Below are 18,112 nucleotides of genomic sequence, written 5' to 3'. Positions count from 1 at the left end.
AAATTGCTCCAGGAATTTTTCTCTTTCCAAGTCATTTACTTGTTGACTCCTTCTGAAGGGTTCTTATAATTGAACTGAGGAGTATGGGTTTCCATTACAGCTAAAAAACTGTTGACCTATATACAAGTTTTAAGGTTTGACATTATTGAACATATTGTTGAAAATGAATGTTATATGTGATGTCGCATAAGTCGAGGTCGGGTGCCTCAATCATGGTTGAAGTCACATGAAATATCACTTTGAAGACAACAAGCAATTGATATAACAATGTGCAGATCAAGTCCAAATCACTTTCATTGTCGTTGAACTGCCAAAATGATGGCCGTTAACAATAGAAACGTGCGAGTGCGTCCAAAGTGTTAAAATTATCTAATGCGACATGCTCAATTTGGATTCAAATCCCCTCGATATCCATTGAAATTGCTTAGACGATGTGCAATCGTAAAACAAATTGCACCGATGCAGAGCATCAAAAATATACAAAAATGCTCTTTTAATTGTCAATTCGATAGAGCATGATGAAAATAATGAGGTGCAGACACAATTTCGCGTTGATCAGGCTCGAGTTACCTTGAACATCACCAAAATTGCTAAAACGACGCTCATTTACAAAATACAGTTTAAGTTTGCCTGAAACTTAAAAAATACATAGGGAGGACACCCATATTATCCATGTTTTGCGTGTGAGCTATTGTCCCAAAATTTGAGGCATCAACAACAAATTGAAGATGGCTCATAAATTAAGCCATACTAGAATCAAAATTTACATGTTGATTCACACATATCTTATCTTTTTAATAAACCAATCCTTAAAAAAAGATCAAAATGCAATACTATTTCTAGTAAAGTTTTTGTTGGGCCTATACATGTTGATTCGCCGCCAAAATTCTTGCCAAATTCGGCTGTTGTCCCATACTTAAGAAGAAAAAAAATATTTCCCACTCCGGTTGTAGAAGACTTTGCAGGTTATCCTCTCACAAGAAAACAATTTTTCTTGAGCTTGATGACCGCCAATTTTACTAGTTTATTTTTGGGAACATCTTTGTAATAAAAATTCGTTCAATTTTTTGGAGTAAATGAATGAATTCATCCGAATCTAAATATCCGTTAAATTTTGCTTAGTCAGTTTTCACTCCAAAGTTCTCTTCATCAAGGTATTGGTTCTTTATCATTGTAAACTTCTTGATGAAAGAGATTCAATTCCTCATCTCGATTTGGTGATTCACTATTGTGGCTATAGGCAACCTCTATGGGTTGTCTCCTCTCAAATCCGACAAGCTATTGTTGTAATTGGAGGATTTTTCATTACATGTCTTTCATAAGCTTTTAAACACCTTGTGATTCCTCCTTAGCACCATGGCGTTTCAATCTCCAACTAAAATTTTGGCTAAAAAGGAAATGGTAGTCTAGGGTGAAGGCTAGGTGGGTGATGCAGGGTTTTTTTTTTTATGGAGATATATGGAGATATTAGGTTAGGTTATGGGTTAGGTTATGGAGGAATTTTTGCTTGAGAGGGTTTTGTCAGGCTCTAATATCAAATAATGTCATTCTAGGGTTCTTAATAGGTGTTTAGGCAGTGGATTTAGTGGGGAGGTGGTTGTGGAATAGCCAGGGAATGAGATTATGAGCAAAGGGAATGAGGATATGGAAGGTTGACGACATTTGGAAAAGAATAGGAGGCGTACGAAATAGTGTAGCTTTTATTAAAACAATGATAAGTCATTATTTATGCTGTGATAAATTTCCTAAACATCTTTATAAGTTTATACTTCAACTTATAAAAGGATAGAAAAGTTGAAAACTTTTTTTGAAGGATCAATCAGTTTATTTTCAGTTATAGCATAGTGTTTAGGACAAGTTATTCTTGTAGAAATTCAACTCACTTGCCATGCCTGGCCTAGCTTCTTTTGATTACTCAGATATTTGATAGTTTGGTGGTTAGAGTATAATACAAACTCGTTAGATAATAGATAATATCTTCAATATTGAAGAGCTTGCACCATAATGTTAAATTCTTCATTTTAGTTGGAACATTATTTTTTTTTCTTTATTTAACTTCTCACTAAATAATTCAATTGGATGTCTGTGGCTCAACATTTTCATAACAAGCCAAACACTATTAGAATCAAGCGATGTAGGTATGAGTGCATTGTTAAGTCTCTCTTTGATTGAAGTAAAAACAAAAACATAATCAACAGCTCTAATCTACTATAATTTTCCTTCTTAAGATAATTTGTAATATTGGTCATGTTGTTTATTAAAGTAGCTAAACAACGGAACTATAAATATCATTTACATTAGTAGTTTTTTGAACTTTATCAGAATAAGCGAATGATTCATTTACAAACACAACAAATCTTAAAGAGGTCATATAGATGGAGTCACAAAACTTTTTTTTTTTTTGTGGTAAAGATCCAGATATAACTTGGATATAACTTGTAGCATGTAGAACCTCAAAATACTTCTTAAGACATAGCTTTCAGTTTTATGCTTGTTTGACAGATATGCCTATTGTAGGTTGGAATTTCCTCTGGGGCTGCAGCAGCAGCTGCTATGAAGGTGGCAAAAAAACCAGAAAACAGTGGGAAACTTGTTGCGGTATGTCCAAGTGCTGCTGTTATTCAAATTATTCTTGTTCGTTATCTTCTTTGCTGAAACACAAAAAATGCTCTTTTAATAACTTGAAAGAAGATTATACTATGAATATTCCTAGATTTGTGACTTAAGCTTAAAGAAACTACCACCCCTTTGGTAGTCTTTGCATGCACACTTTTTAAGAGTAAGTTGGCTCTAATTTCAGCTTTTACATCGTTAGGAATAGGATGCTATATACTTGAACTATGAATCTTCGTACTAGGTTATTTTAGTTAGGGAAGAATGTTTAAGTTCTGCTTGAAACAATTTGCTTAACTTTTCTCTTTAACTATGAGCCCAATATTTTCTAAAAATACTTGGATGCATGTCCATTATAGGTCGTTGTATTCTTGCAATAAAAAAAGAAAGATTTACATACATAGCACTCAATTCCTATTTATTTACATATCTAACTTCTAAAGTTTAATTTTTACATATATGCTGCCTTACCTATATATGAAAGGTGTATTTCTCTTTTTTAAAGCTTAAAATAGTGGTACTTTTTATGTGATATGAAAGATTTGGGTGGTGTAAATGTAAAAAGAAAGTGTGGATGTTAGATATGTAAATACATAGGAATTGGGTGGTATGTATGTAAATGCCCCCCCAAAGAAGAATACTGCCCCTTTTGGCCCTAGTATCTGTATGCTCACACTATGAGAGAAAGATGGCGCTTTTTTCCGCTTTAAATTGTCGGGGATGGGATGCTATATAGTAGACTGGACGGTAAGCGCTAAGTTATTTCAATTAGTGAAGAATGTTTGAGCTCAGTGCACATCAAGCTGCTAAACTTATTATTTTATTATTATTTATGATCATATTATGCCATTAATACATCAATTTGCTAAGCTTTTATATGGGATTATGAGCTAATGATTGTCCATTATAGAAATATGGGATCCTTTGAGACAATAGAAAGGCCGAGACTTCCGAATAAATGAATTTTAGAAGCAATATTTCATACATAAAATGACCAATATACCCTTCAGTCTCCTTAGCGGCATTATTTTTTGCCAAAACTTCCTGGACATTATTAGTGTTTTTATTATTTTTATCTGAAGAGATGAACCCTCATTTTCCATACATTTATGGTTAGTGTTGCTTAAGTTGTTAAATTTCTTCTGAAATAATTTCATTGCAACACTTTATTCATATTACTTTGATCTACCATTTTTTTTCTGTGGTTGTTCCAAGTTAATTATTTGTACGCTCATATGAATGCATATTCTAACCTTTATTACACATATCTAACTTAAATGTATATATGGATGAAGTTTCCGCTAATGCAAGGTCGAAAGAGAGGTTGATACATACATTTTTGTTTTTACATCATAAGGATAACATTTTCGTAAATTGAACTTATGCCCTGGTAACCAGACCGTAACTAAACCAAGCTAACTCATGGGTTGGCTAGAGTTTGGTTTGATAAATGACTTGTAATTCAAGCTTGATAAATCAAGTAGCCGTGTTTGAGCCAACTTGACTTGGTTTTTTGGCTTATTTGATGGCTTATGTTAGAAATATCATGCACTTTAAAATATTAAGATTTAATTATGTAGTCAACAACTACTACAACAACAAACCTTTATCCCACTACGCGGGGTCAACTACATGAATCATTTTTCTCCATTGTGTCCTTTTGAGTGTCATATTTTCATGTATTTCTAATAAATTAAAATTATTTTTTATACGACATGCCCAAGTCTTTTTAGGCCTACCTCTACCTTTTTTAACATAAGTTGAATATAAAACATCTACTCTCATAACAGATCATCAGATGGTTGACGTTTAATATGACCAAATCATCTAAGACGACTCTCTCTAATGTTGCGTACCATAGTAGCCAGAACAACCCTTTCACGGATACTTTCATTTCACATTTTGTTTCTTAAGTGTCAGACCACTCATCCACCTAAGAAACACTTAACTTGATTTTATGCTTCTCCTTTAAAGGCCAACATTATGCGCCATAAAGCATTGTAGGTCTCACCACCATCTTATAAAATTTTCCTTCAAGTCTAAGCGGTACTTTTTGATCACACAATAGGCCCGATGCATTTCTCCACTTCAACCATCCAACTTGAACAACTTGCTTGAATTCTACTAATAACACCCCATATATATCACTATCACTTTGAAAAATGGACCCGAGGTATCTAAAATATTCACACAGTTTAATGATTTGATCACCCATTGTTACAACTCTACTACTAGATCTACTACTGCTAAAACTGCATTTCATATATCTAGTTTTAGATCTACTCAAACCAAGGCCTGTAGACTCTAATGCAGACCTCCATAATACATGTTTTTCTCGACCTCTTTATCTAGTCTTATCCACAAGAAGGATATCATCAGCGAAAAGCATACACCAAGGTACATCCTCCTGTATATGTCTAGTAAGAGCATCCAAAACTAAGCAAAAAGATATGTGCTTAAAGCCGATCATTGATGTAATCCAACTGAAATAGAAAATATATGGTCAATTCTTCTTCTGTTCAAGCACAAGTAACAACTCTAGTATGCGTATCTTTAATGACTTGAATATAAGTCACATCAACACCTTTCTTTTCTAGAACTCTCTATAGAACTTCTCTTGGAATCTTATCGTAAGCATTTTCTAAATCAATAAAATTCATATGTGGGTCCTCTTTACTCTCTCTGTACTTTTCCATCAAATCTCTTAATAAATGTATAGCTTCCATAGTAGACTTGCCTGACATAAATTCAAACTGATTATGAGAAATCTTTGTATCATGTTGTAACTTATATTCAATTACTCTCTCATAATTTTAATGTATGAAATATTAACTTAATTCCTCTATAGTTTGCACACTCTTGTGCATCCTCTTTATTCTTAAAAATGGTGACCAAAATACTTTTCTTCCACTCAAACATCTTTTTAGTTTTTAAAATTAAATTAAAAAGTTTAGTAAGCCAATAAACTCCTAAATCTCCTAAATAATTTTCCACACCTCTATTACGATATCATCAGATCCTGCCAATTTTTCACTATTAGTTTTCCTTAATGCCTCTTCAACTTTTTATTAATGCGACATTAAAAATAAAAGTTTTATTATTATTAATGATATTAAGATTACTAAGGTCGATCATATTTTCAAAAGCTTCATTGAAAGGAATATCAACATATCTCACCAACCTATGCTGAATTTTCTATAAAAAAACACTTTTTGATTTTCGTCTTTAATACACTTTACTTAAATTAAATTTTTATTTTTTTCCCTCTTTATTTGACTAGTTTATACATATATCTTTTACTTTCATTAATATCAAATCTATTATAATTATCAATAAAAGTAGAATTCTTGACATCGCAAATTGTTCTTTTAGATTTCTTACAGACCACCTTATATTTTTTCTAGTTTTCTAAGCTTTTACATTCAAACAAATTTTAATAATAAAAATTCTTATATTATATCTTTTCTTGCACATTATTATTTCATCACAAACTATTTTTATTTATAAATATTTTTCTTTTTCATTCTCTAAATACATTCATTGCCACTTGTTTAATAGTTCTTGTTACTTTATCCCACATTAAATTCGTTTTTTTATGAACATCCCAAATCTTAAAATTTTGAAGTCTACTCGTAAATTAAAATTTATTTATATCTTTTAGTTGCTCCCATCTAATTCTATGATAAAGTTTTATTGTATTTTTTATCTAACAACTCTTCATCTTAATATCTTTAATTAATAATTTATTTTGAGTGCTTAAATTTTCACATGGAATGACCTTATAATCTTTACATTCTCGACGTTGTCATTCTCTCATAGGAAAATGATCAATTTGTTTTATTAGATTTATTCTTATGAATAATGATATGCTTATCTCTTGTTTTTAATAAAGTATTAGCAATAAGAAAATCACAAGCTAAAGCACAATCTAATATAGTTCCATCGTCTTGCTGACTAGACTTATTTACATTAACGCTTACTTCAGGTAACAATGAGGGTAATTTGATTACTGCTTTAAGCCCCCATCTACATGCCTAAACCTTTTATATTATAATTTAACTATATTTAACAGATATTTCTCTCAGTCCATAAATAATTTCACTACATTCTTTTAATTTATTACACTTTATTCTTAATACTCTCTTTTATCTATTGCTCAACAGTCTCTCCTATACTCATCTCTCCATATTTCCTTGATTTAATTATAGTTTCATTTTAATACTCTCATTCAACCATTGCTCAACACTCTTTTAACTCCCAATTTCATAGCATTTTAGGAAGATTTACATACACCAAAACTTCAATTTTTATCTACATACCACCTTGCCTATGTATTTCATTTTTTTTTAAAGAAAATGGTAGTGTTTTTGATAAGATAAGAAAGATTTAGGTGGCATAAATGTAAAAAGGAAAGTTTAGGTGTAAGATTTGTAAATACTTGGGAATTGGGCGGGTGTGTATGTAAATGTCCCAAAATTTTATTCATCTGCTGGCTCCTTCAATTGTTGTATTGATCTGCAAATGAATTTTATGGATATTTTCATTTTGTAATTTTTTTCATGCTTTACTTATTTGCTTCTTTATAGGTTGTTTTTCCGAGCTTTGGCGAGCGCTATCTTTCATCGGTTCTGTTCCAGTCGATAAGAGATGAATGTGAGAAAATGCAGCCCGAGCCATGATAACCCGCTTGCCAAGTTTTTTTATGTCATTCAGGTACATCCCATGTACTTCTCGCTAGTATTGACAAAATAATAATAATAATAATAATAAAAAAAATAAAATGCAGAAAAATTTCAGCATGGGAATAAATATGTTTTTTTGTAGGTTTCTGCTTTTTGTTATTATTATTATTATTCAAAGCATAGGCGATTTGACTACGTCTTTAATGATTATTTGTAGATTTAATAGTGATGAAGGTGTTTTATTCATTCATTCGATTGGATTTTTTATCGTTAGTGAATGGAATTAAACAGTTTTTTTTTTTAAATACTAATTATTCCAGTTATTTTGTTTTTGGGAATAAAATTATTGGAAGCACCAATTAGTTTAATTGATAAAAAATTTAAAAATCATTGCCAGGTTTGAGATTCTGAAAGTTTTGTTAATAAATTAAGATTCTGAAAGAAGTTTGAGTTCAAGAGTCAACTATATAAATATTTTGTTAATCATGCTTTACATTAGAGTTACATTTTTCGGACATAAAAAATATTGATTGTAAATAAAGTGATGAATTTCAAGAGGTCAAATTTAAACACTAATCTCATTGAAGAAAAAAAAAATGAAACAATAAATAAGCTAATTTTTGTAGAACAATTTTGTTGTCTGTTTCATCTCATGGAAAAAGTTACTTTGCAATAAGATTGGTGAAATTGGGGTATGAATGATCATAAATTTAAATTGGGAAGTTTTTAATTTAAATTTTGTATCAAGTTTTCTGTTTGATTAAATGAATTTTCTGATGTCAGAAAAAGTGCTGTTGATTTATTGCTCAAATGAGCCTAAATTAAAGATTTGACGTATATTGGAAAATTTCATAACATTATTGAAGGATTAGATTATATATGAATTTTGTGCGCATATGGTTAAAATGAACATTTCTATAACTGAATAATTTCAAAATTTCTCAATTTTGATAACCAGAGGCACTTTTGAGAAAGTCATGTTGAAATGAATTAACACGTTTTGTCACATGATCATGTCTTGATCGCCACCGTTGCTAACATATACTGACTGATGTTGAACATCGTCACCCTCTTCCGTTGCTTCTCAAACATTCTCTTGGACATCTACATAAGGCTCAGGTAGTGTTCATACTTTATGATTCGATCTTCTCCGATTGAGTAGAATTTGGACTTCTACAATTATATTTGTTTTGTAGATTATTTCAATAGATTCAGATCTTAATACCTTGTAAATTTTTTTCTTAGGCATGGCACATACTACTTATAAATTTTTTTTTTATTTATATGTAGATATTTATAGGGGTCTGTGTTGAGTTGAATTTCACCAAACTTGATTCACCATTAAGTTCACAAGTTGAGCTTATACAATTGTGAGTTTCATCTCAAACTCGTATATTGTGCAAGGTTGAATTTGAACTTGAAGAGCCTTAAACTTGTTGGCGCCTGCATTTGAAGAGGCTTAACTCAAATTAAGAAATTTGGTGAAAGTAGCTCAACAATCGTAGTAAACTCTTCTCTGAACACCGTCATCCACTGCAATGGCGTCTTCAGTGAATTTTCATCATGACTTTCTCATTGTAGTTGTTTCTTTTTCAAGTGAGATCTCATTATGACTTACTCATCATTGTCATTTCTTTCTTCAATGTCTTTTCCGAGTTTCCAACACAACTTACTTCTTTTCCTCCATGCTAGTGGGATCCCATCAGTTGTGAATTCCTCATTTGCTTTGTCACCTCCCATTGCTGTTAGGGTTTTAAACATTTGGGGACCTCCAGGTCACGTGTAAAGTCTAAGCCCATTGTCAGTTTGATGAGCTAAGTTTATAAGCTTATATATGAGTTCAACTCAAGTTTGAGCTTTCTAGAGAATTAGTCAAGCCAAGCTCGAGTTAGCTAGTACTAAATACTACTCAACTCGTTTACTTCATTATAAGAATCTTTGTGCGTCACAAAAATTTTAAAAAAAAGGTGGAATTTACAAACATAGCATACAATTCTAATGCATTTACACTCCGAAAGCCTAAAATTTCATATTTACACGTAGAACTCAAATTATTTATATCACATGAAAAATAACATTATTATCACCTTTTAATGTGAAATATACATTTCCATGCATGGGCTAATGCGGGAGCTATAGTTTTATTTCAATTTATATGTCTTGGTTCGTGTGTTTTAGTTTGTTATTATGTCTCTATGTTTTAGAATGACATACTTGTATTTAAGAGAGTAGCATTTATAAATAGACTATTTTGTGTGGGCTGGAGATGCAGAGCTTTGGAGTGGTTGTAATAATATTTTCCATATCCTTCCCGTTTAAGAAGTGTATTTAGTATCCTGAAATGACACTTAGGTGGCGATCAACCCATTTTTCATTTCAGTTAATGCATTTTTGGTTCAAGCTTTTCTTCTATTTTGAAATTTCTGAAGTGTGTATATATATATTTTTAACTTGTTTCAGTATCATCTTGGTATCAGAGCACGATTCTTGCTGTCTTGTCTCTTCCTTCTCTGAGTTTTTGCCCCATTTCTTCTCCTTTTCTTTTCATTTATTTTTGAATTCTCCCTTTTTAGGAATTCTGTTCACTTCTTTTCTATTTTTATGAATTGTTATGGCTGCAATAACTATCTTGCGGTTTGCAATTCAGGTTTCCCGTGTTTGATGCAAACTCTCTAGGTATTTCTCCACAAAAGTTCCCCATCCTTGCCTGAGTTTCATTTGTCATTGCCATGGGTTTCATTTGGCCTTGTCGTGTGTTTCTCTGTTGTCTGGATTCCCTACAATGGCTGTAATTATCAGCTGTCTTGCCGTGGGTTTCCTCGGTACAACTATGGAAAGTTGATAGTCCTCCATCTTGGGCTTTTTGATTCCAATTCGAGCCCAGAAATTGCAAATAGATTTCTATCTCTACATTTGTTTGTAGTTCTTTCTACTTTCATTCATGACGCCAATTAGGAAAAATGTCTGTCCATCCCTAAATTTGGTTGTAGAAGAAATGCAACAAAAAATTCGTCTACAAACAGATTGACACTTCTTGAACAGTGAGATCTAGAAGCACGTCAAAATGAATCCGGAAATGAGCTGATCGGCGAGGAAGAAGATAACCCATTTCATCACGAGATAGGTTAGTGGTAATGAATAATTTCTACATATGTTGCGGCATGAAAACCAATAAAAACCTCCAAATCTTGGAATCAAAATCGACCTTTCTGGTTTTGATGGAAGATTGGATCACTAAAAGTTCATCAGTTGGCTACATACAACTGAACACATTTTGAAATTCAAGGAGGTGTCACAAGAACATATCATTAAACTAGTGGCAATTAAATTGAAGAATGTCTTACTTTGGTCAGAAACTTTGAAGAACATTCGATAAAAAAGAAGGAAGATCCAAGATCACTCGTTAGATCAAAATGAAGAAAGAGATGCAGATGGAAATTCTTACCTGAGCATTACCGAAATGAAGTCTTCATTCGGATTCATTGCCTTCATGAACAAGAATTGTCTGTGGAGAAATATATCGCTGAATTCGATTAGTGCAATCCTTTTGAACTCGAAGAACACATTGTTATACATTTTTTGGGTGGTCTACGACCATATATCCTTAATGTGGTTTAACTCCAACCGTTCTGGACATTAAATGACATCATTAACTTAGCGGTGAAGGTTGAAAAATAGCAGAAATTAAGTAGGAACACCCCAATACACATTCCTATCAAAGATTTGGGCATTTCTAGCAAATCAGTCAATTTCTAGGCACATGTTGATGGTCAAAATGCTGAAAACAACAGTAAAACTATTTTCTAGCTGCAAGAGACTGCTACCACAACGAGGGAAAAAACTACATCCGACATACGATGCTTTAAATGTCTTGAGTTCAACCACAGCCTCGAATTATCCTAATCGATTCATTTTTTTCATTGTTGGAGGAGGTTGATTTAGAGTAAAAAGATGTGGTAGAAGAAGAAGATACTAATCTAACGAGGGACCAAATCTGACATGTGGATGAAGGGGATTATTTGTGATATGACGTCTCCTAAGTGTCGAACAATCTTCCAATAAAAATTGGTTATGACATAACATCTTTAGAACCTGGTGCATAGTTCGGGACATGGTTTATCATCTATGGTGGATATTGTGAGAATGTAGTTGCAACAACCGTGGTGGAGAAGCTTGGGTTAACTACTCATTCTCATCTCCTTCCTTACCAACTTGCGTGGCTCATAAAGCGAGTTGAAATTAAAGTCAACCAACAATGCATGATGTCATTTTTGATCGGTTGGAAACTTAAGAAGCGTGTTTTATGTTTTGTAATTTTTATGGACGCTTGTCATATATTGCTTGGTCGGCCTTGGCAATATGATTGTCGCACAATTCATGATGGGCATGTGACAAAGGTATCAGGTACGTAGTGTTTTTGAATGTAATATTTTAACTCTAAAATATGTATTAGAAATTTTATAACTCGAGTTTTTCCACAAATTAGCACTACACAGTAGATATTTTACGCAAGTGTACGTGTCATTCAAGTAGTATTGAATTTGAGTCCAGAGTGTCGATCCCATAGAGAAGGCTGTACTTTAAAGTCTTAAGAAAAGTTCTAGCCTACTATAATGAGTTTTAGCCTAGAAGTAGAGTTGATTTAAGTTGTGCTTGTAATTTCTATCAAATTATCATTAAACCTATAGATTTACTCTAAAGTTAAATTTACTGAAGTTAAATAAGTTGAGAAAGATTGAGTTATGAAAAATACCCTCCCCTTGTAATGAAATAAGTAATTTGTGCAGGAATGGAACACTTAGAATATAAATTATAATTAGTGACAAACATGAGCATCCTCTTCTTTACGCTCTTTCAAGTGCATAAAGAAGTTTAGTTTAACTAGGTAAGTGTTTCTGCCTATCACCCTAGAAACCTCCAAGTTACCCCCACCAAAACCTATTTCCTTATCTATTTACACTGCCCTTTGGACTGCTTTTCCTTCACAAAATAGCGCAATGTGGTTTCCACTAATTGTTAAAGCCATAACCCTCTCGAATCATTATTATGGACTCACAACGAGTTTTAACATACCAACTGACCAGATTGATAAGTAAACGAAGTATGAAGTAAAAAACGATCACAATAATGAATAAAAATTCATTCTAAATGTTTCCAAATATCCTATACATACGACTACTTCAATACAAGAGAAAGGTAAAAAGGATCTACTCACAACGCATGAGGAAAACACAACAATTCATTATCTTATAATAAAAGAAATTCATACACAATAAGTTTACAACTAATATAACACAATGTAGAATGAAAAACTTATCTTTCTTCCTGAGAAAAGAAGTGAAAACTTCCCCCAAAATGATCTACTAGTGGCCTTTGCACTGCTTACATCAATCCTTCACAATTTCCTCTCAATTCTCTCTAAGAAAATGCAGAAAAACACAAAATCTAACTTTATGCTCTACTTTCCTACACACTTAGACTCTTTCTTTCACTTCACAAATGATCCTCCCTCCGTTAGAATTGTTCCCGTTCATAACCACCAAATTTGTGCATAACTACTGCAGAAACCACACATGTTAGTTCTGGCACCTTGGCGCCAGTCTATAGGGCCTAGGCGCCACCTTCTCAGGTAGGCAGGGAAAATAATTGGCTTCTAGGCGCCAGTCAGTGGCGCCATTGCGTCATGTTCTCTGTTTGTTGGACATCAACTGACATTAGGCGCCCATCTACGGTGTCATGGGGCCATGGAGCAACGCCAAGTAGCCAGAAGCTGGTGCCTAGGCGCCAACTTGTTGTTGCTCAATTGATTCATTTGCATCCTTTTCGCTCTGTTGTTGCTCCATTTTGCTCCAAATCTCCTCTCTATCATACCAACAACAAAAACATGAAAATACCTTCTTTTAAAGTACCTCATAAAAAAAAGTGTTAAATATAAAGAAAAAATAGCATGCTACAAGACATGTTAATATGCTAATGCTTATTCCTTTTTCAAGAAAGGAATTCAAACCAACTATCCTATGAAGGAGGAGATTTAGGCGTGACTGAAATCAACATTTTACACCTTCATTGCTTTTGAAAGATCTTAAGTAAACAGTTATGGGGTACCTCTTGATCATATCCGAGAGTTCTAAACAACTACCGACAATTCCTTCCAAAGTGCAGGGATTGGTACAATTGTTCGAAGATATATTTTCGGCAGAGATTCCTGCAGGATTGCCTCCTATGAGAGTGGTACAACATGCCATTGACATTGTTCATGGTTCGATCATCACCAACAAATCTGCATGTAGGATGTTTCGAAAAGAACACAAGGAACTTCAACGCCAAGTGTATAAGTTGATCCACAAAGGCTTGGTGCGATGCAGTGCTAGCTTGTGCATGGTTCCAAGGATGGGTTTGAAGATTTGATGTCTACGATGTTTATGACGATGATTATTTTTTGTCATCTAATCATTGATAGAGACCAAATTTTCAGAGTGAAAAATTGTGTATTTGCATTTTTTAGAAGAGCTGACGGTGAAGATTCTTATGCTGGTAGGATTTGTAAAGTGATCAAACTAGACAATATGCTGATTTCACTTCTCTTAGCCATCAACATCAGACCGATATACATTGTCATATGGATCCGATATCATTATTTCAACAACAACCAAGTTTAGAAGCTCAGTCACTGTATTCCGACCTCGATACGAGACAAGTTGAATATCACAAAAAAAAAAAAAACTGCACCTATTAGTCTTTGTTCTCATGAATTGATCTCAAGTGGATTGAAATGCTCCAAAATTGGAGCTTGAAGCCCCTTGATCTAGTTTTAATAGTGATAATGTTGGAAGATGCTTAGATCACCAATCTTAACCTATACGGGGATTAGAGCGACTCCATTTTCAGTGTCTTCTAGTTGGCTGCATATTATGAAACAAATTCTAAAATTGCTCTATATGAGGCAACCTTGCCAACCCCAAGAGAATGACATGAGAACTAGAGTTTTATTTTAGTTTATATGTCTTGGTTTATGTGTTTTAGTTTGTTGTTGTGTCTCTATTTTTTAGGATGATATATTTATAATTAGAAGAGTTTATAAATTTGTGTTGCTTTGTGTGGGCTGGAGGTGGGGAGTTTTTGATTGGTTGTAATAACATTTCTAGTATTCTTTACGGTTAAGAAGTGTGTTCAGTATCCTGATGTGGCGCCCAGGTGGTGATCAACCATCTTTCTTTTCAGTTGATGTATGCATTCTTTTCCTTGGGATTCTAGATCTAAGCTTTTCTTCTTTTCTGAAATTTCTCAAGTGTAGATTTTCTATTTTGCCTTGTTTTGGTATGATAGGTTTAAAGAACCAATGTGCTATGTATGTAAATATGAAAGTTTAGGTATGCAATATGTAAATACATAAGAATTGTGTGCTAGGTATGTAGTTCTCTTTAAAAAGACCACTTTCTCCATAAACTTCAAGTATGCACTCCACCTAAATGGAATTCTAAAATGACACCAGTTAGGGCTAAGACTCTAGAAATTTATGGCGAGAAGTAAGATAACATATTTGTATAAAATAAATTCCATTTAATTGAGTCATCAAAGTCTATCAATTATTGATATTATGAGAGGTGTCCAAAAGATGTTGGAACAAGTTCATCAAGGATAGCAAAGGATTATAGGTTAGTTGGACAACACACAAATATTATGTTGAACTAATAATGCCGCGTAGATCTTAGTAAGGCTATAATATAAGAGAAACTTCAAAATGATGGTTATAAGAAATTGCGTGGGTGCTCTAAAATTAACGAGCCTTGATCTATTATTGTTGTTACAATATGCAAACTCCATGTTCTATGATAGTATTCACTTGTGTTCAATCGCTTTTGAGAGCCAAAATATTTAAACTTGATGCTCCTCTATCTTATGAGTATGATTCTCCAAGATGAGTCTAAGCACACATTAGCTAGATTATAATTATGACATTTTGAATAAACGAGTGTTGGAGCGAGATGATTTATTATTGTGGGCATCGCGCTCGTTAACCATTGGTCACATATTTGTAAAATGAGGAAAATGCATTCCCATAGATGGCAGCAATTTGTTTCATATTGGAATTTTTTGCCTTAGTTAAAAGAATTTCAAAAGCGCATCCAAATTCTTTTGATGGAAAACCTTAAATAAATGATAGCAATGACCTAATCGAAATGATCTATTAAATAAGATTAGAAAAACTTACTTTTAAACTTATTTAGATGAGACAATTACAAAATATAAGGATTACTAGCTTGATTTCAAGTAATGGTGGAGTATTCTAAAGAATCAGAGGTGGATAATTGTGATAAGGAGATTAATCACAGCTATATAATGCTAATCAAGCTATAATGTTGAAGTAATGATGGTAAGATGTAACGTTAAAGAAATGATAGTTATGCAATGATGGTTGGATGATATTGATGGAGCCATGTCATGTCGGTTTGATGATGACAATTGGGAGATTATGGTTGTTAGTAGTGATTATTAACATCAATCTTCATATTTATAAGCTCTTTTTTCTTCTCTAATATGAAAATGAAGGTCAACTTATAAACCATTTTGGTAATTTTACCTAAAATCTTCAAAATTTTCATCAAATGACATATGTATTACTTTTAATTATAGATTTTTTTAGGCATTTCAGTGCCATAATAATATAGAAGTTGAACAATCTTGAACTTTTTGGATTTTTTTTCATTGAGTTATTTATTTTGATTATAATTCGTAAATTTAGGAGATTATTTCATTTTTAAATAGGGTTGAAAAATTTTAAATTATGTTTTAGTGCTTGATTTGGACTCATTTGGTGCATCTTATAAATCGTTCATTTTGATCAAAATAATATTAAATCTAACTTCAAATGATAATTTAAATTCCAAAAGTTTTGAATTTAAATATTTCATTAAGACTTATATTTGATTAAATACATTTTTTTTGACTATAAGTGTCAATATGCATTTTTTTTTTCAACATGACATTTAAAAAATATATGATATGATGTGAGTGAACAAAATATACTTTCAACTAAATCATTTTGCCTTGTGGGCTAAGCCTAGGCTTGATATAATTAGTTGCTGATGAGGTCAACTCAATGATCTGTTGAACCAAGGTTTAACCAACTCTAAATTTACATGTTAGCTCTTATCTTAGCTCATTTAAAAATCATTAATGCAAAGTACACTTAAAATACATAAGATAAATTGAATTTGTAAGTGTAAAATTACTTATAATACTAGTTTTTTAAGTTATATTTTCAATTAAATTTTCGTTATTTTTACCTAGTTTATTATTTTATTTGCTGACAAGTTACAAAGTAGCGTACTCAAATAAAAACTCAATTAACTATGTTCGAGCTAAAGATGAGGAGGTGCTTGGTTCAAGATGACGAGCTCAATTGGTTTCAAGGCGTTGCTTAGTTCTTTTAAGTAAAGAGAGGAGGTGCTTATAGTTAGATTTCCTTTTTTTTTTTTTTTTTTTTTTTTTTTTTTTTTTTAAAAGCTACTATTTCTTGTCTTTATTGCGCTTACTAGCCGATTTAAAAAGTTAAATTAAATTCTAATGACTCTTATCTAACCAATAATTAGCATAACCAATCATGATTGATCAACAATTATTTTCTAATTATTTTTATTAATGTTTATCCCTCTTGCAAAGTTGGAGCTTGGAAATAATAATTGATGTAAAATTTTTATAGTTGAGCATCTCTATGAAAACGAATCAAATTTCTAATTTTATAAAGCGGAATGGCAGTTTTCTGTGTTTTTGTACTAGACATTGGAAAAATTATTCCATACGGACACCGCATGCAGGAATGAATGCATGTGGTGTTCGATCTACACCGCTCATCACACTCCATCAAATTTTTTTTTTTTCAAAAAAAAAAAAAACATGAAAATGGGGCTCACTGAAATACAATTTTTGCTGTGATGAGCGTCCGTATGGAATTATTTTCTATACATTGTGGCTAATTATTAGTATTTAGGGGTATTTACATCCATACCAAACCATTCTTATGTATTTATATATCACACCCAAAATTTTCTTTTTACAAGTATACACCCCAAATATTTGATATTACATTAAAAAAATCACTATTTTAACTTCTAAAAGTTCATTACATAAGAATTGAGTGTATGTAACCATTCCGAGAAATTATTTTGAAGTGTTGTATGGTGTTGTTCCAATGTTTTATAGTGACCTTCTGCAATGATATCAGAATTTATTTTCATTATTTATGATAAAAGTTAACGTTATTATTACTGCTTAGATTTTACATTTTGTATGATGAAAGTTAAGGATCTAAATTGGTCTAGCCCAAGGTGGAGGCTGTCGACTTGCCTCCACGAGAACCAGTGAAGGGGCTAACCTCAAGCACCCACTCAAGCAAATTGGCAAATAGCAACACATTTAGGAGGAAAATTTCCATAAAATATGCCCACAAATTATTGATGAATTTTTCATTAAAAATAGTACCAACTAATTATGGATGGATAATCTATTGACAAAATCTCTATTAATGATATTTCAATTAGGCCCAATTTGGGACAGGAGTTGAGTCATCCCCTTGGTTACTTTATTACTCTTCTTGAGTCGACGTTCTTTCCATGTCTTATCCTCTCTTCTTTCTTAATAATATATCAGATAAAAGTGAAATATGTGTTATTCAAAATGGCTTGTTGTTCGTGAACAACTCGTGTTTGGCTCGTTCGCTACATTAATGAGCCGAACACGAATAAAGATTTCATTTTTCGTGTTCGGCTCGTTTTGACTCGAATATATACATACATACATATATATATATATATACA

At 32.4% G+C, this 18,112-nt stretch overlaps 1 protein-coding gene across 3 annotated transcripts in view; it reads left to right on the top strand.

Moving 5' to 3' along the window:
- Nucleotides 1-18,112, top strand: part of LOC110033761 (cysteine synthase) — a 75,936-nt gene that overhangs the window by 24,657 nt on the left and 33,167 nt on the right. For all 3 annotated transcript variants that reach the window (XM_020737843.1, XM_020737842.1, XM_020737841.1), the window contains exons 9-10: nt 2,518-2,598; nt 7,200-7,326. In XM_020737843.1, coding sequence (XP_020593502.1) covers nt 2,518-2,598; nt 7,200-7,292 — 174 coding nt within the window. In that variant the 3' untranslated portion in view covers nt 7,293-7,326. The remainder of the gene's footprint in view (nt 1-2,517; nt 2,599-7,199; nt 7,327-18,112) is intronic.

This window comes from Phalaenopsis equestris, unplaced genomic scaffold (genome assembly GCF_001263595.1).
Source record: "Phalaenopsis equestris unplaced genomic scaffold, ASM126359v1 Scaffold001281, whole genome shotgun sequence".
In the NCBI taxonomy this organism is placed as follows: domain Eukaryota; kingdom Viridiplantae; phylum Streptophyta; class Magnoliopsida; order Asparagales; family Orchidaceae; genus Phalaenopsis; species Phalaenopsis equestris.
The sequence above is the reverse complement of the archived record's forward strand: the minus strand, read 5'-3'. Positions and strand labels throughout refer to the sequence as shown.